The sequence below is a fragment of the Carlito syrichta genome, unplaced genomic scaffold (genome assembly GCF_000164805.1).
Source record: "Carlito syrichta isolate Samal-C Ts95f unplaced genomic scaffold, Tarsius_syrichta-2.0.1 Scaffold312194, whole genome shotgun sequence".
In the NCBI taxonomy this organism is placed as follows: Eukaryota; Metazoa; Chordata; class Mammalia; order Primates; family Tarsiidae; genus Carlito; species Carlito syrichta.
Window position 1 is genome coordinate 293,614 of NW_007256290.1, and position 26,323 is coordinate 319,936.

At 45.5% G+C, this 26,323-nt stretch overlaps 4 protein-coding genes across 7 annotated transcripts in view; 3 read left to right on the forward strand and 1 right to left on the reverse strand.

The window, feature by feature from the left end:
* Window positions 1–110: 110 nt before the first annotated feature.
* On the reverse strand, window positions 111–6,683 carry GMPR2 (guanosine monophosphate reductase 2). 2 transcript variants are annotated; one of them, XM_021718431.1, is made up of 9 exons: window positions 6,561–6,683; window positions 6,298–6,408; window positions 6,038–6,157; window positions 3,443–3,616; window positions 2,184–2,265; window positions 1,992–2,098; window positions 1,764–1,806; window positions 943–1,102; window positions 111–753 (listed from the first exon to the last, which is right to left on the reverse strand). In XM_021718431.1, the coding sequence occupies exons 2-9, from the start codon at window positions 6,382–6,384 to the stop codon at window positions 564–566; spliced, it is 963 nt and encodes a 320-aa protein (XP_021574106.1). In that variant the 5' UTR covers window positions 6,385–6,408; window positions 6,561–6,683; the 3' UTR covers window positions 111–563. The 2 variants fall into 2 exon arrangements, with proteins under 2 accessions (XP_021574106.1, XP_021574107.1); XM_021718432.1 differs by lacking the exon at window positions 6,561–6,683 and adding an exon at window positions 3,759–3,842 and having other exon boundaries at window positions 116–753; window positions 6,298–6,416.
* Window positions 6,684–7,134: 451 nt separating this feature from the next.
* On the forward strand, window positions 7,135–17,744 carry NEDD8 (neural precursor cell expressed, developmentally down-regulated 8). Its single transcript, XM_008069722.1, has 4 exons — window positions 7,135–7,364; window positions 16,476–16,523; window positions 16,683–16,765; window positions 17,376–17,744. The coding sequence occupies exons 1-4, from the start codon at window positions 7,347–7,349 to the stop codon at window positions 17,470–17,472; spliced, it is 246 nt and encodes an 81-aa protein (XP_008067913.1). The 5' UTR covers window positions 7,135–7,346; the 3' UTR covers window positions 17,473–17,744.
* A 1,857-nt stretch (window positions 17,745–19,601) lies between these two features.
* Window positions 19,602–22,342, forward strand: LOC103272241 (magnesium-dependent phosphatase 1). Of its 3 annotated transcripts, none has more exons than XM_021718436.1 (6): window positions 19,602–19,735; window positions 19,842–19,902; window positions 19,975–20,085; window positions 20,394–20,501; window positions 20,595–20,742; window positions 20,854–20,988. In XM_021718436.1, the coding sequence occupies exons 1-5, from the start codon at window positions 19,699–19,701 to the stop codon at window positions 20,698–20,700; spliced, it is 423 nt and encodes a 140-aa protein (XP_021574111.1). In that variant the 5' UTR covers window positions 19,602–19,698; the 3' UTR covers window positions 20,701–20,742; window positions 20,854–20,988. The 3 variants fall into 3 exon arrangements, with proteins under 3 accessions (XP_021574111.1, XP_021574110.1, XP_008067914.1); XM_021718435.1 differs by having other exon boundaries at window positions 20,595–20,680; XM_008069723.1 differs by lacking the exon at window positions 20,595–20,742 and adding an exon at window positions 21,933–22,342 and having other exon boundaries at window positions 19,617–19,735; window positions 20,854–21,013.
* Window positions 22,343–22,631: 289 nt separating this feature from the next.
* CHMP4A (charged multivesicular body protein 4A) overlaps window positions 22,632–26,323 on the forward strand; it is a 4,845-nt gene continuing 1,153 nt past the window's right edge. The window contains exons 1-5 of the mRNA XM_008069726.1: window positions 22,632–22,733; window positions 24,868–25,017; window positions 25,102–25,279; window positions 25,696–25,810; window positions 25,980–26,115. Coding sequence (XP_008067917.1) covers window positions 22,703–22,733; window positions 24,868–25,017; window positions 25,102–25,279; window positions 25,696–25,810; window positions 25,980–26,115 — 610 coding nt within the window. The 5' untranslated portion in view covers window positions 22,632–22,702. The remainder of the gene's footprint in view (window positions 22,734–24,867; window positions 25,018–25,101; window positions 25,280–25,695; window positions 25,811–25,979; window positions 26,116–26,323) is intronic.

The following is a 26,323-nucleotide window of genomic DNA, read 5'->3' on the forward strand; positions in this document are numbered from 1 at the left end:
GAGTTGGTAGCTCTCAAATGGAGATACTTCATTGTCCTTGACCCCGCTGGGTTAGTGCTACCCTACCTCCACCCACCTTGGAGTAGCACCTAAAAAAGCCCCAGCATCTATTTATAGTCAATGAGATCTCTCTTTATTGAGGTATTTCAGATATGTAAACACTTCTGAGCTTTTTAGATAGTCAGAAGTCCCATTTAGTGAAGCTGATTAACAAAACATGATTCAAAAAAGCCTGCCTCTTCCAGACCAAGACCATATTAAACGTCTAGTACCAATCAGTATGTTTTCCTTTTAATAATCTTCAGATGTTGCGTCCCCAGATTCCCATTTGATTATCTTACGTCATTTTCTTGACTGTCTTCTTCCTTGCTTCCTCCCCAGTATGTGCCCTGGGCATTGTTTATGCAGATAGAAAAGTATGGCGTTACTGCAGGAGCCCTCAGAATTGAGATGATAGGAAACGACAAAGTAATGCATAGCTGCAGTAGCTGGGATGGATGAGGAGCTATTTGGGAGGCCCGTGGTAGAGTGCTGGTGCCTTGGGAGGGCAGAACTGCTCAGGTCTAGCGCTCATCACTGAAGATTGGATTCACCTGCTGGGTGACTCGGATGAAGGTAGTCCTCCGGCTCAACTCCTTCAGCTTAGCCGCTCCCACATAGGTACATGTAGAGCGGATCCCTCCAAGGATGTCTCGGATAGTATGTTCCACATCCCCTTTAAAGGGAACTTCTACTGTCTTTCCCTCTGAGGCCCTTGGAATAGGAAAAATGTTATTACCATCTCCTGTATTCCTTAAGCCCAGGGACATTCCCCCAGTCCCATGTTTCACCATTCTTCTCCCAAGAACTGTACCATCCCTTTCCCAGCAGCCATGAGTTCTTCCTCCATACTACTTAGTCATTCTTTCCAAGAACCCTCAGCTCCTAGGCCTCCACACATACCTGTACTCAGCCACGCCTCCAGCATACTTCTTCATGGCCATTTCAGAACTCATTCCGTAGAAGAGCTTGTACTTCTTGCCATCTCTCTCAATGAGTTCACCACCTGACTCACTATGCCCAGCCAGCATTCCACCCAACATCACGAAGTCAGCCCCTGCCCCTGCCAGCATCAAGGAGGGGGAAAAGAGATTAATTTGGCCAAGGTGCCCACACGGTGACCCTCAAAAACAACTCACACCAAACTCTCAGTCCAATGATTCCAGCATCTTCCTGTTCTGTTTCCCTAGCTGACCCACAATCCACACAGGCCTCCTCTGCCCTAGCCTCTCTTTCTCAGTGGGAGTGATTTCCCCAAGATTTTGAAAAGAACCTTTGGAGATTCCTGCCTGGTTTTTGCACTCTTTTTGCCATCTTCTGGTCATTTCATTTTATTGTGCCCAGCTAAACAAGCCTCATTTCACATGTCCCTAAAGCAAAGATCTCCAACTTTAACGTGAGTAAGCATCACCTGGAGGCAGTGAAAGATGAAAGACACAGATCTGTAGCCCCATTCCTTAGAGCCTGATTCTGTGGGATTCAGGAATCTACACTGTGCAGCAATTCAGGGGATGGTCAGATGGCCCACACTTAAGAGAGTGCAAACTGGTGTAGGACATTCCCTGCTGGCTTGCTCAAGTGATATCATGGGCTTCAGGATTACTAATTCATATTATAAAAGAAAGCAAATGGCTTCCAGAGTCTCTCCTAGCCTGATCCCAGACCCTCAGAGGTGACTCATCCTTTTCTACAGGATCCTCCTTTTGTGCCCTCCCAATCCTTACCAAAAGCCTTGGCCACATCTCCAGGACAGCTGCAGCCTCCATCCTGCAAAGTAAGGAGCACTATGAACAGACAGCATGGATTTTCCAAGCCCTCTCAGCAGTGTCCCAACAGCCTACCTCAAAGCTGACAAGAACCCAGAAGTCCTGATCCACCTCTAACAGCATCCATACCCTGCAGAAATCTAGCTGTCTGGCAGCCTCGTCCCCTACCCTGCCCTAGGGCCTTACTGAAATGATGTGCCCTTTGAGGCCATGGGCAGCATCTGCACACTCCATCACTGCACTGAGTTGTGGGTACCCCACTCCAGTTTTCTTCCGGGTGGTACACACAGAGCCTAGGAAGAACAAGGGTGAGAACGAAGTGCTCCACAGGTGTTTGCCACCAAAAGGGTAGCCAATGGCTCCAATAAGCCAGCTTACCTGGCCCGATTCCAACTTTGATGATGTCAGCACCAGAGAGGATGAGTTCTTCCACCATCTCTCCTGTTACCACGTTCCCTGCCTAAGACAGAGCAATCAAAATAGAGCATCTTAGGGTCAGAAAGAGGAGGTCCCATGCTCTCATATATGCTTGGTCCTTGATTTTCCATTATTACAAAAAAAGGATACCTAGGTTCCCTCTACTGGGCCCTCCAAGGTCTTCTACACTAGCTATTTCAGAAGACCCTGCTTTCTACCTGTTCCCCGCACACCAAGCTTAGGTTGTGGGGGTGAACAGCCAGTGTCACTACTGAACTAGGGACTAGGGTAAAGCTGAGATCCAGAATATACTTTACTGCCTCGGGCAACAAAGTGTTGTGATCAACAGTGTGGCATGAGGTGACAGGAGCATTCAGTGAAGCAGAGAGAGCTACTGGACCAAGCTTGGATCTGATTTAAAGTAGATTTATCTCTCCTTTCCCAAGAGACCCAAACATATCCTGTCCTTAAGCCATTCTGTCATGGAACCTCTCTGGATTCAGGAAAAGGGGAAGACATGGCAATAGGCTAAATATGCCTCTTTCCAGTTGTGTTGGCTTTTGATGGACAGCTGTGAAGAAAGTGAGGCCTTGTCTTTCCCTTAAGCTTGTAAAAAAGTAAAACATTGTTTCATGTAACCCCTTTTATGTGATCGTAGTACATTTCCATTTCAGTGGGCAGATGTATTTGCACCACAGGTATGTACAATGCATAAATGTCCCATCATGGTTTGGTGAGTGACGTCAAGGACACTGGGTTTACAAAGACTATGTTTTTTTGGTTTTTTTTTTTTTGAGTTGGAGTCTCAGTCTGTCGCCCAGACTGGAGTGCAGAGGCCGCTCCCGGCCACTGTAGCCTCGAACTGCTGGGCTCCGGTGATCCTTCCGCCTCAGCCTTCCAAGTAGCTGGAACTACAGGAGCCCACTACCACACCTGGCTAATTTTTTGATTTATTGTAGAGATGAGGTCTTGCCAAGTTGCCCAGGCGGGTCTCGAACCCGTGGGCTCAGGCAATCCACTCACCTCAGCCTCCCAAAGCGTGGGATTATAGGCTGAACCACCGAGCCCGGTTTACAAAGACTATGAATCAAGGGCCAGAGATACAGCACTGACATTTTATGCTTAGAACATAGACTAGGAATATTATAATGCAGCAGAGGATAAATGAACTGATATAACAACATGGAGCGGCAGGAGAGCATGGAAAGATAGAAACGTACCATGATGGTGTGTTGGGGAAAGCGTTTCCGCACATCCTTTAAAAACTCAACAAAGTGTTCAGAGTAGCCATTTGCCACATCCAGGCATATATAGTTCACCTGGGGAATAGCTTCCAGGATCTGTTCCAGATGCTCGAAGTCAGAAGAGCCTGTGCCTGAGCTGGCAGCCAGATACTGTAGGAGGAACAGGACCATTGGCATCATATCAGATGATCGGTGAGCAGCCAATGGGTAAGAGGTGAGGGTTAGGTCCAGGAAGCCAAAAGATTGCTGGAAGACTGGGATAAGAAAGGAAGCAGGGTAGGCCCAGTGTTACCTCAAGACAGTCAGGATTCTGGCTAGCAAACTCTTGCCACTGATCGAGGCTGTAGTGCTTATGCACAGCAGTGAAGAGAGAGAACTGGAGAAAAGAAAAAAATTTTTAAAAATTTCATTAAGGTCTCTTTTTCTAGAAATAGATCTTTGTTCTATTCTATTTGAGGAAAAAATGACTGAAGTTTGGGAGGAAAGCAACTTGAAGAAGTCAGTGGTTGATGTGGGATTTGAATTCAACCATTATTCCCCCTGCAAATACCAGTAGGGCTCTTACCATAAGCTAGTACTTCAGATATTCTCACCAAAAGGATTTCACCTGCCAGCACATACAGTGCTTCTGACTTAAAAGGTGATGAAAACAAGCTGTTGGTTCAGTGGGATAAGCAGCAGACATGGAAGAACCATGAAGAGGCTGGATGGAGCCGGTGTTTCCCTGCACTGACTCAGCCCTTCCTCCTAAGGTAACTTAGTACGAACCTATTGTTGGTTTCTTCTGGTTCATTTACCAGCAGTAATTCAGCAGGTCTAGATGCCCACAAAAAGTAATGTCTTGAGGTTAGTAGAGCCGATAAGGGGCTACTCTACCTTTTCTCCATCTCTATTGGGAAAAAGGACAAATTTTCTTGTTGGGAATATGGATCAAGCTGAAAAATCGGTTTCATTCAATCTATTTTAATCAGCTAAGTTCAAGGATATAATGAGTCACGGGCTCATATTCTCTGGTTCAACAAATTGCAAACAATATCCCACCACTTTGAGGAAAGCATTCAAAGCCCATTGCGAATGCTGGTGTTGTGGTTTAAAAGTGCAGACATGCAAACAAACAAGATGGTTGGCTAAGACAGAAAAAAATCTTAGAACTTACAAGAAACCCAAGAAATCATGTCTCAGCCAGCTATGCACACTCAGATCATCATCAACACTATCTAGCTAAAGCTGGTATTAAATTCTGCTTTCTCAGCAACACTCTACCACCAACATACTGACAAAGAAAAATCACTAGGAGGTCAGCAGACCTTGGAGATATATTGGCATAGTGTGGCATGATGAGCACATATGATTACATACCAACCCTAGCAAAAGATGCTTGCTTGCATCCAACATTTTTATTATTACTGTGACGAGTGGTTCTATCTCCAAAATCTGATTTCGTTAGTACTCATCAACAATACTGAAAGCCAATCTTAACATGAAGCATCAAGGCAGTCCCTAACAAGGTTCACGTATTAGAGCACATCTGTTAACTCTGCAGTCAGAGTCTCCATTCCTAAACTCAACTGGTCAGGGCAGGCAGACAATAGACAACAGCAAGACTCCTAAGCAGTTAGTGAATGGTAACATTAATGAAGTAATAAAACTGCCTAACTATCGACCTCAAAGACATTACAACAGACATTCTACAAAGGCACAGCAATCAAAAGACAGAAAAAGGGAAATGAAGTCCTTAAACTAATGGAGCCACAGACAGTAACAGAATCCATCAACCAGGGCTACAAGGATTAACCAGCCGAGTGCATATGTTCTCAAAGCTCCGGGTAACTGTCTACCTTCTCAGCTACAAGTATAGAGGCAGGTAATATTACTGACAGGAGCAGTATCTTCCATTTTCAAAGTGAACAACCTGTATATAAGAAAAACATTCCATTTGGGACACATCCCAGAAACTTCCAGAAACCTAGGACTTAAAGATTGAAAGAAAAGAAAAAAAATAGCAGAATTATTCTTTTGTTAAAGAATTGTTAGACTGACTTAATAAGCTAAGCCTGGAATTCTGATGGACAAAACTGAGCACTAATAAATGGATATTGTCTAAAAAAAAGAATTGTTTTCTTATTAAAGAAAATAAGTTGCTTCTTTCTAGGATCTTCTAGTAAAGAATTTTGATGCTGTAATTGTATTTAGTTTCTGGACTAAAAAAGGGAATGCTTAGTGTTGTAAGCAATGTTGTAACTGGAGGGATGCATTTGATTGGGAGGGGGTGACCTGAGTTGTGGGAAAAGTTGGCAAGGTGTATAAACTGCTAGACAGGACAAAAGGGAACATTCTGTTCATATATCAGAAAAATGGGAGCAAAACTTAGCTTTGAATCTCCCTAATTCGGATGGCCCTTTAAACTTATCAGATGAAGGGGCCTTAGTACTGGAGAAAATAGTAAATCAGAGCATCCTGAATGCTAATTACCAGAGAGCTAATTATGGATGGACCAAGGGATGCAGACACCTCTGCAGTCAGCTGGGCTAACTGGATACCAATAGGGAAGGGGCATGAATAAAGTCCTACCTTACAGAGAACTTTGGCCATCTCAAAGGTGCCCACAGTATCCATATTGGCGGCAATAATGGGAACCCCAGTGTAGGTATGCTTTGAGTTCCGAAATGAAAAGGATCTTGTGAGATCCACCTGCAGAAATGAACAGGAAACAGCATTTCATTTATCCAAAAAACATGCTATCGCTTTGGGATAAGGACCAGGCATCTTTCTACGCTGTGGCCCACCAGCAGCTTGGGGTCAAGAACAAGCAAGCGGAGAAGCTGGCTCACCTCACTTCGAGACTTAAGGGTGCTGCGTTTGGGCCTCAACAGGACATCCTTGAAGTCCAGCTTCACATCGTTTTCGATATGAGGCATGATGCGGGCCTCGTAGCGATGAATCTGAGGGATGGAAGGTAAGAAAAGTCAGAATCTCCCCTTGAGCTTTAGGTCCCTGATTAGGGGTGGCGGCAGAGTTCATCAATCCCCTCGCTTAAGTGTGGAAGTATGGTCCCTGAAGCCTATTGCTTCGGCCCGTTCGTGGCTGCGATTACCTTCGGTGGGTGTCCCCATCCCAGGTACTGTTTGCTAGGGAAAAGAACTGGGAAGAGCTTGTGAGTGACCCCGAGGGTGATTCCTCGCCCTGCTACATTTCCTTCTCCCACCCCTGCAAAAAAGCGATGGGGTAAGAGGCTGCTTTAGCGGGGCGAAGGAATGTTAAGGGGTCTCCTAACCAATTCCGGAACAAAGGTACTCACTTCCTGCTATCTTGGCGCAGGTGGGAGTCGACCAAAAGATTCCCTTGTTTAGTCGCTAGCAGCCCGGCTGAGCCCAGTGGGACACGCCAGCGGGTTCCGCTTATTGCCAGCAACAAAGCCTAGTCGAGGAATTTCAGCTTCGGCGGCGGCGGTACCAAGCCTTCTGGGTAACAAAGTTCACACACTGAGGTTCGCGGCGGATCCCAGGAGCGGGAGACTACAATTCCCAGAGTGGAACGGACAGAGCTGCCCCGGGGCATGATGGGAGAAGTCATTCGGCCCGTCCCCGCCTGCCGCTCATCCCTGCTCGCTGGGGACTCTCCGAATCGCAGAGGCGTCATTTCTGCTGTGACTAAACCGGTCGCCTTCTTTTTATTTACGACGCCACTGAGCCGAAACGCACGAGCATTCCTGAGCCTTTCGGGAACCCAGGGGAAACAGGCTGGGGGTGGGAGGGGTGGAGCCAGACCGTGACCCGGAAGCAGAAGTGACTTCCACAGGCGGAGCGCTGGAGAGCGGCAGCGGCGACCGCAGCGGTGGAAACGGCAATTTATCCGTGTGCAGCCCCAAACTGGAAAGAAGATGCTAATTAAAGTGAAGGTGGGAGCACCTCCGGCCTTGCCAAGACGCAGTGGCGCTGGGCTGGCAGCTGTGCCTTACGGGAGAAGTGGGGAAGGAAAACCACGCCTTTCCCAAGCCTGGAAGGCGCTGACAGCCTCAGGGCTCCGCGCGAGGGGTGATGGGAAATAGGGGGACCCCGGCGGGCTTCGGGGCTTCGGGGCTGAGGGCTGGCCCCACCTCACAACGCTGGGGTCTCTGCTGTCCTTGCTTTGTCTCCAGGATTGTCCCGTAACCCAAAAGGAGGCCGCTTTTGTCCGTGTTCTCACTAATCAACTTCTCCCCCCACTGCTCCCAATCCTAGAGAAGGTCTAGCAATAGCTTGGCTTTTTCCTCTCTCGGATTCTTGGAGTAACCTCTGCTCTCCATTCCTCATGCCCAAGTTACTTGTCTCTCTCAGGCCTTAACGTAGGCGGCCTCCGAGCACAATACTAAAACGTTGGCCTAGGGGAACCGGGGCCTCCCAGGTGTTAGACTATGAGGCTTTACTGATGGTTGCCAAGGTGTAGTATCTCATCCGTCCTGCAGGAACCAAATTTGGGAGTGTTCAGTCAGCATCTGCCTTTATGAGCCGGGCATCCTGGACCAGCCTCACTTTCTTGGCTGAGGCAGGTTAGTTACCAATACCCTAGTTCTTGGTAATAGCCATGTTTCCTTCATCTTCGTCTTTCAGTTCCCGTGATTCTTCACGAATTTCCAACCCTTATTAGTCCTATCTGCTGTTTCCTCTTTTGTGCCTTCAGACCGAGAAAAAAAACTGACACCTGATGAGCACTAGTGGTCTTTTTATAGCTAAGTATATCTATCGTTTATTTCATCAGCTGTTTAGCATATTTATCGTACGTAATAGTCATTCTTAACCTTCTCTTCTCCAGTCCTTTCAAACTACCTCTTTGCTAAGGTTGGAGGCTGAACACCATGTTAAAGACTGAAATTTTTTTTCTTTTATTTTTTAAATTTTAAATATGTGGAGTACAATTTAGGATTAGGTATACAAATGTCCATTATGCAGGTACCCTTGATGAGGTGTGCCCCCCACCCTGCAGTTTCCCATTACTGCCAATTCCTTTCTTAGAGTATTATAATTGTTCAAAAAGATCATTGTTTTTCAAACTTTGAGTAGCAACCTATGTTAGAGTTGTGAAATCAATAGATGAATTGGTCACAAGCAACACTGAAAAAGAGAAAATAGAAAATATCATAGTATACTACTGGGTATAAGGATATTTTGTGAAATTATTTCTTTCACTTTATAGATATATTACACACATGGCTGTGTTACTAGTTCATATTTCTTAGTGTGGATCACTGTCAAAATTTAGAGAAACACTAACATATGAATGCTTTTATTAACTTCAACGCATATGGTTTCTCATGTCCTCTAGGTTGAAAGATGTTATTACTAACGTTAAGTGTTTTTAAACTTTTTAAAAATTTCACCCCACACTAGGAGACTTTACATAATGACCCAAATAGACAAAAAACTTACTATGTGTGATAGACTGAATTTTTCATTATGTTCTAAGTTGATTTTATAACCTATTGATGAGTTGAGACCTGCAGTTTAAAAAAATACTGTTGGGGAAGAAAAAATCAGCTGGACGTGGTGACTCACACCTGTAATCCCAGCACTTTGGGAGGCAATGATGAGAGGATTACCTGAGTCCAGGGGTTCAAGACCAGCCTGGTCAACTTGACCAGACCTCATCTCCACAGTAAATCAAAAAAATTAGGCGGGCGTGATGGCGTGGTTCCAGCTACTAGGAAGGCTGAGGCAGAAGGATCACCTGAGCCCAAGCAGGTTGAGGCTGTGGTGGCCATGAGCGTGCCACTGCACCCCAGGCTGGGTGACAGTGAGACTCAATGCTGTGTGTGGAAACTTGGGAAAAAAAATTACTGTGTCCTAGATGGGCTTCTCAAACGTCAAAGTGTAGTAGAATCACTTGGTGGTCTTGCTAAAACACTGATTCTAATTCTGTGACTCTAGGATGGGGCACAAGATTACATTTCTAAAAAGCTCCCAAATGATGCTGATGTTGCATATCTGGGGACTACACTTGATAGCAAGGATCCAGATCATGTCACTTTAGATCCATTTTTATTAGTAGGTCTCTAAAATTACAAGTCTTCTTTCCTGCAACATGTATCTTTCGGATTCAAGTGGGTCTGTCTGTCTTCCATCTCTCCCTCATTTTTGTTTGCTGAATTTTAAAAATTAAATATGGATGAAAGCAGCCAGGCACAGTGGCTCAAGCCTGTAATCCCAGCACTTTGGTGTAATCCCAGGCAAGAAGATTGCCTGAGCTCAGGGGTTCAAGATCAGCCTGAGCAACATGGCAAGACCTCGCCTCTACAATAAATCAAAAAATTAGCCGGGCGTGGTGGCACATGCCTGTGGTTCCAGCTGCTTGGAAGGCTGAAGCGGAAGAAACACCTGAGACCAGTAGGTCGAGGCTGTGGTGGCTGTGAGCATTCTACTGCACTCCAGCCGGAGCACCAGAGTGAGACTCTGACTCAAGAAAAAAATAGAAATTAAAAACCAAAACTAAATACATATGAAAGCAATGAGATAGCTGTTAATGACTATATAAGTGATAGGTTTTATTAGGGTTCCTTTGTGAATTGTTCAGCTATTGTCTCTATGTAACTGACTTCCACATTTTATTGTAATCTTTTATAATTAAATCCTTCCTGATTTAAATCTTTTGTCACTTCATCTCTGTGTTTCTAAAATTAAATGCATCATTTTCTATTATAAGCCATCTTCCCAATATTCATATGTTGAGCCCATCGGTCTATCAAGTGTCTGGAATGCAATTCTTTTTTTTTTTTTTTTTTTGAGTTGGAGTTTCACCCTGTCACCCAGACTGGAGTGCAGTGGCCACTCCTGGCCACCGCATCCTCGACCTGCTGGGCTCTGGCGATCCTTCCACCTCAGCCTTCCAAGTAGCTGGAACTACAGGCACGCTCTACCACGCCCGGCTACTTTTTGATTTATTGTAGAGACGAAGTCTCACCAAGTTGCCCAGGCTGGTCTCGAACCCGCGGCCTCAGTTAATCCACTCACCTCAGCCTCCCAAAGGTGCGGGATTACAGGCTGAGCCACCGAGCCCGGCTTGGAATGCAATTCTTTAGAGCCATTGTTCTTCTATACGACCCAGTTTTTCACTTGAAACCTCTTTCTGCTTGATTTTTCTTTGCCTTACTCTCATTCTGTTCTGGGGTCTCATTTAGCTCCCCCTAAATCCCCTCTAAACCAGGACATGATATACAAAACCATAGTATACAGGAATCCTTGAGCTTGTTTTTCATACTACTCCTGACCACTGCATTGATTTCCTCGTGGCAGATTACTTTGGCAGCTGTCTTTCCTTTGTGAGCCTGTTTTCTTTTTCTCAATAAAATGCACAGTTCTTAAGAGTTTAGTTCAGTGATTTTTTTCAACAACAATATATACTCATGTAAGTAACTACAAGATCTAAACGTTTTTATCCCTACCCCCCAAAAGTTCCATAGGTTATTAATACTTGTTTTAGAACTTTATATAAATGGAATTATGCAGTATATAATTGTTGTGTCTGGCTTCCTTCAGCAATATGTTTATTGTTGTATGTATCTGTAGTTTGTTCTTTCTTATTACTGAATAATATCCCATTGGATGACTGGATCACAATTTCTTTATCCATTCTCCTCTGGATAAATGTTTGAATTGTTTCCAGTTTCTGGCTATTATGAATAAGACTCCTATGAACATTGTTATGCAAGTCTTTTTGTGGACATGTTTTCATTTCCTTTCAATAAATACCCAGAAATGGAATTACTAGGTCATGTGGTAGATATATGTAACTTTGTTTTGTTTTGTTTGAATTGGAGTCTCATTCTTCCCCAGTCTGGAGTGCAGCGTCATGCCTGTGGCCACTGCAACCTCCACCTGCTGGAATCAGGCGATCCTTCCACTTCGGCCTTCCAGTAGTAGGAACTTCAGGTGTGCGCCACCATACCCAGCTAATTTTTTTTTTGAGTCGGGGTCTCACTCTGTCGCCCAGACTGGAGTGCAGTGGCCACTCCTGGCCACCGCAGCCTCAACCTGCTGGGCTCCAGCGATCCTTCTGCCTCAGCCTTCCAAGTAGCTGGAACTACAGGCGCGCGCTACCACGCCTGGTTCATTTTTGATTTATTGTAGAGATGAGGTCTCGCCAAGTTGCCCAGGCGGGTCTCGAACCTGCGGGCTCAGGCAATCCACTCACCTCAGCCTCTCAAAGGCACGGGATTACAGGCTGAGCCACCAAGCCCAGCTAATTTTTTGACTTACTGTAGAAACAATTCAAACATTTATCAAGAGGAGAATGGATAAACAAATCGTAGAGACGAGGTTTCGCTATGTTGCCCAGGCTGGTCTTGAACCTGTGGGCTCAGGCAGTAGTCTTGCCTCAGCCTCCCAAAGTGCTGGGATTACAGGCGTGAGCCACCGCACCCACCTGATATATGTAACTTTGAAAAGAAACTGCCAAACAGTTCTCCAAGGGGTTGTACCTTTTTACATCCCTACCTGTGGTATGTGATCATTCCAGTTGCTCCCCGGCCTTGCAAGCTTTTGCTGATGCAGTAATTTTTAGTTATTATAGTAGCTAATGTAATCTCATTCAGGTTTAAATTGGTCAACATTGATTTCCACTCACTGTAGCACTTTGTCATTGCCCCTTGCATTTGGACACTAATATTTGATATGGCACTTCCTTATATACTGGTTTGTTTTATTAATTTTGTGTTTCATTGTTTCTTGGTTGTACATCTTCACTTGAAAAAGATTATTGCTAAGGCTGGATCACTTATTTATTTTGTACCTCCTCAGTTCCTAGAGTGGTATTTTACGCTTAGGTTCATCATATACTTTAAATAGAATTGATTGTATAGCCCGGTCATAGTGATCAGATTTGAGGACAGAAACCCAGTATACTATACTATAAAAATATATTTTAAAATTGTTTGGTTACTTTAAAACAGTTTTAATTATGGACAATTTCAAACATATACAACAGCAAAGAGAAGGGCGTATGTACCCTTTATCCCTCTTTAAAAATTATCTTGTGGCCAATCTTACTTTATTTATACGCAACTCCTCTTACCTGATTTTTTGAAGCAAATCCCAGATGGCATAACATATGTTACTCATACTTATTTCAGTGTTTATCTTTAAAAGAAGAGAACTGGCCAGACGCGGTGGCTCAGCCTGTAATCCCAGCACTTTGGGATGCCAAGGCGAGAGGATTGCCTGAACCCAGGGGTTCAAGACCAACCTGGGCAACTTGGCTGTGAGCGTGCCACTGCACTCCAACTTGGGTGATGGAGTGAGACTCCAACTCAAAAAAAGAAGGAACTCTTTTTTCTTAACCATACCCTAAAAATGTAAGTGATTACCTATCATCATCAAATTACTCTATCATTTCATTTGTTTTTTACAGTTTAAACTGAATGCATCTAATAACCATAAATTACAGTTGGTTTTATATATATATATATATATATATTTTTTTTTTTTTTTTTTTTTTTTTCTTTTTTCTTGAGTTGGAGTCTCACTCTGTCGCCTAGACTGGAGTGCAGTGCCTGCTCCCGGCCACCGCAGCCTCGACCTGCTGGGCTCCGGCGATCCTTCCGCCTCAGCCTTCCAAGTAGCTGGAACTACAGGTGCGTGCTACCACGCCCTGCTAATTTTGGATTTATTGTAGAGATGAGGTCTCGCCAAGTTGCCCAGGCGGGTCTCGAACCCACGGGCTCAGGCAATCCACTCACCTCAGCCTCCCAAAGGCGCGGGATTACAGGCTGAGCCACTGAGCCCAGCTGGTTATATATATTTTAAATGTCTTTAAATCTGTAGAGTCCCATTTTTCCTGTTTCTTGTTGAATACATTAGTTTTTTGTCCTAAAGAGTATCCTGCAATTTGAATTTTGCTGATTATATCCCCAGTTTGTTTTAAAATATATATTCCTTTTTTCTCTTTGCTTCCTGTCAATTGGTAATTAGATCTCCTCCTTGGCCTTCCAACTTGCTGGGATTGCATGAAGCACCTTGCCTGGCCTAATTTTCTTGTTAATATTAAGCTACTTACAGTGTTGCAGTAAACTTCACATGTGCCTCTTAGGACATATGCCCAAGTTTTTCCTCCAAGTTGGTTACGTAGAAATAGATTGTTTGGTTGAAAAATCTTTGCATTTTAAAGTACTAAGATCAATAAAGTGGACTAATTTGTAGACAACACAGAATTACAAACTTTTTTTGGGCAAACTTTTAATTTTATCAGGTAAGAGTCTTTACAAAGTCATATATTGTCACCATGTTTTCATAAAAAGACATTTTAACACCTGAATATATTCAGTTTCATGAAAATCTCACTGTAAGCATTATTTTTCTCCTTTTAACCATAGACCATTGAAAATTTTCACACAGACCAGCATGGATTCGGGTAGAAACCCAATGCTGTAATTTATTCTTTTGTATCCAAACAGGTAACCAAAGGAGTTGCTCTTGCATTTTTAGAAACATACTAGTACCAAATCATTCTGGTTGAGTTATTTTTTAAGTTATATCTTCACACTGGCCTATAAGAATACCCTAAAAACCATATGTGATTTTGTGAGCTACTATCAGAATGGACATTGGGTTCCAATACTAGACCAGCCAGACTCAGTGAGGCAGGACAGACTACAGAGGTCAGAAGAAGCACAGGCTCTGGGGTCCGAGAATCTATATTGGATCTACTCTCTACTTTTGACTGCATGGGTATGCTTTTTAACCTGTCCAAGTCCTATTTTTCTCATTTATAAAATGGAATAGTAATAGTACATATCTTAAATACTTGGGAGAATTAAATGTGGTAATGCATGTAAGATGCTCAGCATAGTTTCTGCCCTTAGAAAGTGTTCAGTAGATGTTGGCTGTGATCATAACATGTTCATTGGTGTATTTAGTCCTTCCACAAGTACTTACTGACTGCTTATATGTCAAACATTGTGCTTCGTGTTTGAGTTAGGAAGATGAATTGAACAGTCTCTATAAAAAGTTGGAATGTAAGTTGGAGAGTTTAATATCTTAACTAGTTATCATTGATTTTTTGTTTGTTTTGAGTTGGTGTCTCACTCTGTTGCCCAGGCTGCAGTGCAGTGGCATGATCACAGCTCACTACATCCTCAACCTCTGAGGCTTAAGCAATCCTTCTGTATCAGTCTCCCAAATACCTGGGACTACAGGCATGCATCATCACACCTGGCTAATTTTTTATTTTTTATTTATTTTTTTAGTCAGATTCTCACTCTGTCACCCAAGCTGGAATGCAGTGGCACAATTATGGCCTCAAACGGCTGAGATCAGGTGATCCTTCCGCCTCAGCCTTCCAAGTAGCTGGAACCATAGGTGCATGTCACCACACCTGGCTAATTTTTTTTTTATTATAGAGCCAAGGTCTTGCCAAGTTACCCAGGCTGGTCTCAAACCCCTGGACTCAAGCAATCCTCTTGCCTCCGCCTCTCAAAGTGCTGGGATTACAGGTGTGAGCCACCGTGCCCAGCCTTAATTTCTGATTTTTTGTAGAGATGAAGTCTCACTATGTTGTCTAGACTGGTCTCAAATTCCTGGTCTCAAGCAGTCCTCTTGTTTTGGCCTCCCAAAGTGTTGGGTATAGACATGAACCACCGTGTCTGGCTTGTCATCAGTATTAATAGAAGTATTAATAAAGTGCACTGGAACAAGTCATACAGGAGGAGGTGTGTGTGTGTGTGTGTGTGTGTGTGTGTAATAGAAGTATTAATAAAGTGCACTGGAACAAGCCATACAGGAGGAGAGGTGTGTGTGTGTGTGTGTGTGTGTGTGTGTGTGTGTGTGTGTGTGTGTGTGTGTGTGTGTGTTGGAGTCTCGCTCTGTTGCCCAGGCTGGAGTGCAGTGCCACTAGTTGCCTGGGCTTCATTCCACTTCAGCCTCCCAATAAGCTGGGACTACTGGCAGCGTGTGCCAACACACCTGGCTAACTTTTTTTTTCTTTTGAGTTGGAGTCTCACTCTGTCACCCAGGCTGGAGTGCAGTGGCACAGTCACCACCATCGCAGCCTTGACCTGCTGGGCTCAGGTGATCCTTCTGCCTCAGCCTTCCAAGTAGCTGGAACCACAGACATGCACCACCATACCTGGCTAATTTTGTTGATTTATTGTAGAAATGAGGTCTTGCCAAGTTGCCCAGGCTGGTCTCTAACCCCTGGGCTCAGACAGTCCTCTTGCCTCCAACTCCCAAAGTGTTAGAATTACAGGCGTGAGCCAATACACCTGGCCTAGGAGATCTGATATTAAAGGGACCGTGAAGTTTGAAGAAGGAATGGGAGAGGATATTGAAACAAGAAAAACAATAGAAGCAAAGAAATGCCCTTATGTTAGACTGAGCATGGTGTGTTGTAGTCCGAATCACTGAGGACTAGTGCAGATAGTGCTTTCAGAGCCAAGGCAGATGGGAGATGAGATTGAGTGGAACACAACATTTATAACTATAATCAGTATAATATTGTGTTTGGTTTTCAGCAGCCCTTAACCTACAAAGGAAGTCAAGAAGATGAGAACAGCAAGGATTTCTAGAAGTCTAGAGAATATATGAGATACAATGTTAAATTCTAGTGTGACTTTAAGAACTGGTCAGAGGTGATTTCTGGTGTCCTTATAATTCATTGAATTATCTGAATGTTGATTTCTAACAGTGATATTTGCAGTACAACAAGGGCCTTCTGACTTGAGGAAATACTTTCCTTAAGACACCTCTTATTGTGGTATCCAAAAGAATCAGTATTCTTGCTCTTGAGGCAGGGAAGGCAGAGGAAGATGACTTGTGGGCTTAAGAGAATCAGATGGTTCAAAAAATCTTGCCCTATCAAAGTTGTCTGCAGCCTAAAAATGATGAATACTAGTATAGTGAAAGCCCCTGATTCTCCAAAACAGTACTACTGACAATGAGCATCTCTCAGAATGCAGTAGAACCCCAGAGACCAGCACAGGATGTTTTACTTAGAAAACAAATTGTATATTGGGCTTTAGCACTCATGAAACTCTTACCTGTTTCAGACGCTGACTGGAAAGGAGATTGAGATTGATATTGAACCCACAGACAAGGTGATGCTCTTCTTCATGCCCTTCTTCTTGTCATGTATGTTTCTCCGGGTATGCTTATGGACTTGCTTCTTTTGCTCTTTCCGCTGTCGCGTGGCCCTTGTTCTTTCCATTGCCATAGTCTATCCCTGAGCAGCCCCTGACTATTTGTCTCTCTTAAAGGTGGAGCGAATCAAGGAACGTGTGGAGGAGAAAGAGGGAATCCCCCCCCAACAGCAGCGGCTCATCTACAGTGGCAAACAGATGTGAGTTTGGAGTGAGAATGATGGCACAGTGATCTTACGTGGAAGATGACAGGGGTCAAGTACTAGAGGTGGTTCAGGCCTGCCTCTTATTTTTGGTGCCTTACCTTTTGGCAATCTGGTGAAGCCTCTAGGCTTCTTTTCAGAATAAGGTTTTTTCCAGGCATAAGATAGAGTTACAAATGAAGCTAATTATATTGAAATACGATTATCAAAATACTAAAACAAGTTTGTGATATAGTAATATATGAGCTTGCTTATTACAAGATCTAATTTGTAATAAGCTTGCTTATTACAAGATCATTATAAGATCTAATGTGGGTCTAATAGCTACCATAATTTTTTAAACATTTTCAAGAGTCCTGCAAACAGTTTTAATATGATAGGAAAATATTTAATTTTATATTTATATTTTTAACAAGTTACCCATATTGCTATACTGCTGTGGTTTTTGGCCTATGTTTAAAAAGACATAGGGAGTTAGTAAAAATAATGATGGAATTCTTATTTAAGATCACAGACTCTCAAAGAGATCCATCAGACTCAGGTTAAGAACACCTACTATCAATGATATTTCTAAAGCTTTCTTTCTTTTTTCTTCCTTTTCCTGCAGGAATGATGAGAAGACAGCAGCTGATTACAAGATCCTAGGTGGTTCAGTCCTTCACCTGGTGTTGGCTCTGAGAGGAGGCGGGGGTCTTAGGCAGTGATGGACCCACTCTCCATTTTTTCTCTTTACCCTTTTCGCTCACAATGAAGCATCGTATATCCGCTCACTCTCTGTGATACCAGAGCTAATGCCCCCTCCCCTGGATACCCAGTCTTGTGTGTCTACTGGTGGGAGACTGTGAGGATGCCAGGATGCAGTATTCCTGGCCCAAAGGGCCCTTGCTGGCTATTGGGTTTTAGTTTGCAGTCCTGTGTGCTTCCCTCTCTTATGGCTGTGTCCCTGGTTGTCAATAAAATATTTCCTGACTCCTGACATCTTTCTTCTTTTGCACAAATGTGACTGAAATCAAAATGGACATAATGCTCACTCAATTATACCAGGCTGAAGGAGTGGGACAATGGAAGGGATGGTGCTCTTAGAGGGATTCTCAGATTCCAGGAAAGCCTACTGTCAGCAGTGTGCTGGATCCAGTTCCTGGTGGCTCATGAGAGCCAATGAATGGCTTCTCTTCCTAGCTTCGTTAAGTGATTTCTTATTGGTAACTTGAACTTGGCCATGGTAGGAATATTTACAAAAATTGGCAAACACACTGGGCTCAGTGGCTCAGCCTGTAATCCCGTGCTTAGGGAGGTCAAGGTGAGTGAATTGCCTGAGCCTGCGGGTTCGTGACCCGCCTGAGCAACTTGATTAGACCTCATCTCTACAATAAATCAAAAAATTAGCTGGGCGTGGTAGTGCACGCCCATAGTTCCAGCTACTTGGAAGGCTGAGGCGGAAGGATCGCCGGAGCCCAGCAGGTCGAGGCTGCGGTGGCCGGGAGCATGCCACTGCACTCCAGTCTGGGCTAAAGAGTGAGACTCCAACTAAAAAACAAAAAACAAAAAAACGGGCTCGGTGGTTCAACCTGTAATCCCGTGCCTTTGGGAGACTGAGGTGAGTGGATTGCCTGAACCCAAGGGTTCGAGACCCGCCTGGGCAGCGAGACCTCATCTCTACAATAAATCAAAAAATCAGCCGGGCGTGGTAGCGCATGCCTGTGATTCTGGCTACTCTCAAGGCTGAGGCAGAAGGATCGCCAGAGCCCAGCAGGCGAGGCTGTGGTGGCCGGGAGCGGCCACTGCACTCCAGTCTGGGCAACCGAGTGAGACTCCAACTCAAAAAAAAAAATTGGCAAACGCTACAGATCAGTACCTCCCCCAAAACTGGTTAATATGCATCTATGAGCATACTGCTTACATAAATGATAGAAACCAGGAGAGGGATATCTCTCCTACTTTTGCTCTTACTGGAAACTTGGACCTGTTTGGAGAAAGGCCTCAGAGGCTTGGCTGGCACTACATTCTTTACAGGTGGAATACAGCTGAGGGTTCTGGGTTCCACACTATCAAGAGGTTGGTATGGAGAAAGGTTGAGTGGCAACAAACTGCGATGGCTCACTTGGGTTTCAGTTGGTAAAATAAGACACAGGTGCTAAAAGAAAAGGCATCCTTCCTTGTCTTCTTAGCATAGCAGAATCTGGCAAGGCTGAGTGGAAGGGAGCAGTATGGGCGGATGCCTGTGGTCAGTTCCTTGGAGAAACTTGATTCCTGTAGTTCCGTATGCAAGCGCGTTGGTACCTTGTTTGAGAGCGCACTCTCTTCCTTTCCAGTGATGGAACTGTACGAGATAGGTGGGCAGGACTCCGACTGTACCCAGAGGTGCAAGAGGCCTAGGACGATTGCATATTTTTTCTCATTGCACCCTCTCCTGTGTCTTTTGTGTGTGTGTTTGTGACTCCGCCGGAACTGTGTCTTTTAACTATTAAACATCGGCTCAGAGCCAGCGGTGTCAAAAAGATTATGGAGTTGAATAGGGGCCGAAGATGCCTATCCATCCTGGAAAACGGCAAATTGATTCCCCCCTGGTTATACTTTGCTTGCAACTCTGGCCCTTCACTCTCCTAATCCCATCTATTGCAACTTTTTTTGCAAGCTGGGTACTGAGTGGAAAGGATGGCCATTTGGAGAATGAGAAAGGGTCCCTAGGAGGGATAAGGTAGCTGTATACAGGGTGGATAATCTGCATGATTGGTGGCATCCACAATCGGGCCCCACTGACCAACAGAAGGCGCTCTTGCGTGATCGACAGGCAGACAGCTGGAACTCGACGGGGTGACACTCTAGTCGCGGTTTCTCTATGGCAGCAGGGTGGCCGCCGCCGCTGTAGTTGCTGCGCTAAGGCCCTGGGAAAGCTCCAGGTCCGTGCGCTTGGCCTGCAGGTGCGGGTCATGGCACGGCTCCCGAAGCTCGCAGTCTTTGATCTGGGTGAGGGACCAAGAGGGGAGAGTTTCGTAGTACGCTCTCCTTTTCCACACCCCAGCTTCGGCTGCGTCCCCGCGATACTGAACCTTCTCCCTCTTTCCTCTCGCAGATTATACGCTTTGGCCTTTCTGGGTTGACACGCACGTGGACCCTCCGTTCCACAAGAGCAGGTGAGGCGGGGACAGGGAGGACTGGGGCCAGGTGGGGCCGGGCCGGAACTGAGCGCACTCTCCTCCTTCCAGTGATGGAACTGTGCGAGATAGGCGGGGCCAGGACGTCCGACTGTACCCAGAGGTGCGAGAAGTCCTGGGACGATTGCAGGGCCTTGGGGTACCCAGTGCGGCCGCTTCACGGTAAGAAGAACGACTGCCCAAAAAATCAGATTAATGCTGAAAGATGCATGAGGAGACTTCTTGTGAAATCCTTGGGCTACAAAAATTTGGGAGATGTAAATTTGCAAGTATTTGCATATTTTTTCCCATTGCACTCTCTCCTGTATCTTTCAACAATGGCTCAACGCCAGCAGTGTCAGAAAGGTTATGGAGTCGAATAGGGGCTGAAGATGCCTATCATCCTGGAAAACAACAAATTGATTCCCCCCCTGCTTGCAACCCTGGCCCTTCACTCTCCTAATCCTTTCTATTGCACTTTTTTTTTGCAGGACAGGTGAGATAGAAGGGGCCAACCAGCTGCTGGAGCTCTTTGACCTTGTCAGATACTTTGTTCATTGGGAAATCTATCCAGGCAGCAAGGTCACACACTTTGAGAGGTATGTGGACATAAAGGAGAAGCAGGAAAAGAGTACCAGAGAAGATGGGGGAGCCAAGATGCCAGCTTAGTTACCTTGCCTTGCCTTGCACAGGTTGCAGCAGAAGACTGGAGTTCCTTTCTCCCAGATGATCTTCTTTGATGATGAGAGGCGGAATATTGTAGACGTCAGCAAACTGGGTACTGAGCAGCTAGGATAGCTATTTGGAGAATGAGGAGAAAGGGTCCCTAGGAGGGATTAGGTAGCTGTATACAGGGTGGATAATCTGCATGATTGGTGGCATCCACAAAAGGTGAGAGCAATAATGCAAAGCCCTAAAAGCCTGATGGAATGTGACTTCTTTTCCTTCTAGGTGTTACCTGCATTCACGTCCAGAATGGAATGAGTCTTCAAACTCTAACTCAAGGGTTAGAGACATTTGCAAAGGCCCAAAGTGGGTCTTGAGGTCCAGCCCTGTGGATGAGCCTCATTTGAGGCCTAAAAGGGAAAGGAAATCAACAAGGCATATTCAGGTGCATTTTAAATTTTTTTTTTTTTGAGTTGGAGTCTTACTCTGTCACCCAGGCTGGAGGGCAGTGGCATGCTCTCTGCCACCGCAGCCTCAGCTGGCTGGGCTCAGCTAATTCTTCCACCTCAGCCTTCCAAGTAGCTGGAACCACAGATATGCGCCATCACACCTGGCTAATTTTTGATTTATTGTAGAGATGAGGTCTCGCCAAGTTGCCCAAGCTGGTCTCGATCCCGTAGGCTCCAGCAATCCTCTCACGTCAACCTCCCAAAGTGCTGGGTTATAGGCGTGAGCCACTGCACCCAGCTGTAATTTATTTATATCTTTTATTTATTATTATTATTATTATTATTTTTAGTTAGAGTCTCACTCTGTCATCCAGGCTGGAGTGCAGTGGCACGCTCCAGGCCACCGCAGCCTCAACCTGCTGGGCTCAGGCAATCCTTCCACCTCAACCTTCCAAGTAGCTGAAACTATAGGCACGTGCCACCATGCCAGCTAATTTTTTTTTTAATTGTAGAGATGAGGTCTCGCCAAGTTGCCCAGGCTGGTCTTGAACACGAGGGTTCAGGCAGTCCTCTCACCTTGGCCTCCCAAAGTGCTGGGGTTATAGGTGTGAGCCACCGCGCCTGGCCTGTAATTTATTAAAGTATTTGTGCGTGAAAGAAGAGATCTTACCCACAGTGTGGGTGGTTCCTATTTTTTTAGCCTGTGAAACTGGGGTTGTTTGTCCTGAGGAGCAAAGACCAGGCTGTGAGACATTAGACTACATCAAGTTCTGCCATGTAAACCTTGGCAGTCCCAAGACTGTGATTGCCTTGTGCTCAAACCCACCTGAAAGGAGGTACCTATAGAAACCTAGAATAAACTTAGTTTAGTAGTCTCTTTGCCTCAGCATAGCCTTTTTTTGTTTTGTTGCTTAGACTTTACCCCAATACACAGGTTGGACATGGATAAATGGATTTCCAATGGATGCAAGACAAAGGCAGAGCCATAGAAATAATAACAACCCACATTTTGATCAAGGAGTTTGTGGTGCAAATGTCTGACTAAGTCTCTTGCAGGAAGACCCCCTCCCCTTGTCTCCGCCCATCTAGCACACCATCTGAGGGCATGAGATGCTAATGTCTGACGGCCTCAGGATCTAAGTCTCATGTGCTACAATCAATATAAAAGGCCGGCAGCCCTGGACACTCCTCCAGGCAAAACCGCCCTTAACCCAAAGGCCCTTAAATATACCCATTTCTTGGCCCTTCGAGGCCACACTTGTCTCTGAGTGTTGACCCCCTTTCCAATCTGTGAAAGGTGAATAATAAACTGTACTTTTACTTTCTTCCTTGTGGCAATCTTGCATTATTCCCGCGGCATGTGGTCCCTTTCACCACCCCACTTTCCTGAGCTCTGTAAAGGACATGAAGAGCCTTCCCACTAGCTTATATAATGGAGTGCCATCGTGTGGCACATTTCCTTCCGGGGAGCAAGAAGAAAACGTAGCAGAAAGTGAAGCGGATGCCTTGGAAGGAAAGTCGGTCTCTGCCAGTGGCTCGGGGTCACGTGACAGCAGTGGTCTCGCCCGCGCCTCTTGATGACGTCGTGGAGGCGTCCTGAAAAGGGATTGGCCAAGGCTGATCCCTGCGTGTTGAGATATGGGAGCGAGGCGGAAGTGTGGAGGGCGCCGAGAGGCGAGGTCGCGATGAGTGGTCTAGGCAGACTCTTCGGGAAGGGTGAGCCACGGCCCAACTGGTCTGCCAGGAGGTGTTGGCTGGAACGGGGAGGGAGACGAAACCGCGGCGAGATCTAGCCTGATCCCTGCTCTGGGCCCGGGAAGAAATCCCGGAGACAGGCTGACCCGGAAACCCCTGCCCATGGCAGAGCAAGGCTCATGTCAGGTGCCAGAAGGCCCACCTTATCAGGGCGCCTCACTCCCGCCTGCCCTCCTTCTCCACTCATAATGGAAAGAGCACGAGGTCCGGGAGGCGACTTGAGTGGAGGCGTGGCAAACGTGCTGGCTCCCACTGTTGAGGCTCGGGAAGAAGTTTACCACTGTCTTCACCCGACCCTTTCCAAAACACTGTTTTACTTTGTGCTGGACAAAAGACTTCTAGGGTGAAAAGAAAAGGTTGCTTTCTTAAAGCTCATAACTGGTGGGAAAGACAAACAAAAACTGGCCCAGTGTAGTGCAGCAACTCATTGATGGATTTTCTCCTAAAACAAACAAAAACAGGGAAGGCCATGGCCTGGTAGCTCATGCCTGTAATCCAAGCACTTTGGGAGGATGAGGGGAGAGGACTGCCTCAGTTCAGGGGTTCGAGACCAGCCTGGGCAACTTGTGAGACCTCGTCTCTTCAAAAAAAATTAGCCAGGTGTGGTGGCACCCACCCGTGGTTACAGTTACTTGGAAGACTGAGGTGGAAAGATGTGTGCCCAGAAGGTTGAGGCTGCAGTGGTCGTGAGCATGCCACTGCAATCCAGCCTGGGTGACAGAGTGAAACTCCAACTCCAAAAAAACAAAAAATAAAAATAAAGTCTTTTGATGGCCAGGCATGGTGGCTCACGCCTGTAATACCAGCACTCTGGGAGGCAGAGGCGAGAGGATTGCCTGAGTCCAGGAGTTTGAGACCAGCCTGGGGCAACTTCGTGAGACCTTGTCTCTACAATAAATCAAAAAATTAGCTGGGCATGGTGGCACATGCCTGTGGTTCCAGCTACTTGGAAGGCTGAGGCGGAAGGATTATCTGAGCCTAGCAAGTTGAGGATGCGGTGGCCGTGATCTTTCCACTGCACTCCAGCCTGGGGGACAGAGTGAGACTCCTACTCAAAAATAAAATAAAAACCAGGGAACAACCGAAGAAGCAGGCATTGGTGGTGGTAATGCAGAAAGCTGGCAGTTAGCCAGGTGGAGAACTGAGATAGCCAGGAAGCAGTAATACTTTCGAGAAAGAGTACAGCATATTTAAGGAAAAGAGAAGTCCTGGTTAGTGTGGATAGAAGGGTGAACAAGGACCAAATCATGAAGGGCTTTATATGTCTTAAAAAGTTCGGATTTTATCTTGTAGGCAATGGAGAGAATGGAAGGGTTTTAAGCAGGCAAAGGCCACCAGATTTTTTCGGAGAAATGACTCTGTTAGAAGTATAGAAGATGAAGGGAGAAATTGAGATCCGTCCCCCCCCCCCCCCCCCCCCAGCCCCTTGTATTTCATTCACTTTGATCCTGTGGATTCAGAACCTTGGGCATCTCCTAGGACAACAAGTGGAACAGTGATTATAAAAAGTGACTGGGGCTGGGTGCAGTGGCTTATGCCTATAATCCCAGCACTTTGGGAGGCCGATGCAGGAGAATCAATTGAGCCTAGGAGTTCAAGACCAGCCTGAGCAACATAGTGAGACCTCATCTCTACAAAAAAAAAAGAAAAAAATTTAGCCGTGCTTGGTGGCTATGCCTGTAGTCCCAGCTTCTCAGGAGGCTGAGGTAGAACGATCGTCTGAACCCAGGAGGTCAAGGCTGTTGTGAGCCGTGATTGTGCCACTGCACTCCAGCCTGGGTGAGAGTAAGACCCCAAATTAAAAAAAAAAAAAAAGACTGGAAGTGTCTTGAAGTCAGCTTGGAATAGTAAAAAGAAGATTAACTTTGGAAGTTATACTGCCACATTTTGATTCTTGCACGATCTTAGTTGTGATTTTTAACATCTTTGTGTCTATTTTCACATTTGTTAAGTGGAGATAGTGCATTCATTGTAGGGAATTTTTTAGGGATTAGCAATAACACACACAAGTGCCAAGCACATACTATGCACTCAGTGATTGGTGGCTAATATTTTTCCTTCACACAATATGGGTCTGCTCCATTGGACTCTTCAGGGAAGAAGGAGAAAGAACCAACCCCTGAAGAAGCAATACAGAAACTGAAGGAGACGGAGAAGATACTGATCAAGAAACAGGAGTTTCTGGAGCAGAAGATTCAACAGGAGCTACAAACGGCCAAAAAGCATGGGACCAAGAATAAGAGAGGTAATGAGGGAAAGGAGCTGATGGGGAGGCCAGGTGGGAAGCAAGTGCTTCTGACTCTGATGTTCAGGGTATGGGCTGGGTTAGCCGCCCTGCAGGTTTTGCGGAGAAAGAAAAGACTGGAACAGCAGCTGGCACAAACCGATGGGACATTATCCACCCTGGAGTTTCAGCGTGAGGCGATTGAGAATGCCACCACCAATGCAGAAGTGCTTCGTACCATGGAGCTTGCTGCCCGAGGCATGAAGAAGGCCTACCAGGACATGTGGGTATGGGGGGAGGGAAGGAGGGGACCCAGGCACTGTGGAGGGTGGTTTAGTATTATACTTTGAACTTTAAAGCCTCACAGAATGTAAATTTACAGTATAGAGCTAGTGATGACTAGGCCTCTGTCTGCCTCCTTATTTCCTGCAAGAAGATTCTTTTGCTGGCTGGGGCATCCTAGAGAGGAAAGATGATTTCTCTAACTCTTAAAGATCCTTCATAGAGTACAACTAATTCTCTCCAATGTGACTTTTTTTTTTTGCTATTTTTCAATGCAGATTTGCTTCTACAATTTTCCAGGAATCTCTTATGCCTGATAGCCATGGGTTCATCAGTATGGTGCCACAAGGCAGGAGTGATTTCATTCGTGTGAGATGATAAAATTAGTGGCGTTGTTGCCTGATTTCTTGTTCTCAGGGACATTGACAAGGTAGATGAACTGATGGCTGACATCACCGAACAACAGGAAGTGGCCCAGCAGATCTCAGATGCCATTTCTCGGCCTGTGGGTTTTGGAGATGATGTGGATGAGGTGACTGGGGATGAGGGGTCAGGGAATATTAGAGAAAGCATGGGACTAGCCAGAAGCAACACCCAGACGAGGCTCTTGGCAAGTTTGGGAGGGAATTCTAAAAGTGGTGTGTTTTTGGATGTAGAAGTTTTTTTCTTCATCTTGAACAGTCTTGCCATCTCATATCCAGGATGAACTGTTGGAGGAGCTAGAAGAGCTGGAACAAGAGGAATTGGCCCGGGAGTTGTTAAATGTAGAAGACAAAGAGAAAGAACCCCCAGTCAAATTGCCTAGTGTACCCTCTACACATCTGCCTGTAGCGCCAGGTATGCAAGGCTGTTCTATTGCCTCGACTACTTAAGAGGGTAGGAGGAGAGCTGGGCAAGGTGGCTCATGTCTGTAGTCCTAGCTACTTGGGAGGCTGAGGTGGGAGGATCCTGTGAGTCTAGGAGTTGGAAGTTGCAATGAACTATGATTACACCACTGCATCCCAGCCAGGGTGACAAAGTGAGATCCCACTCTTTTTTTTTTTTT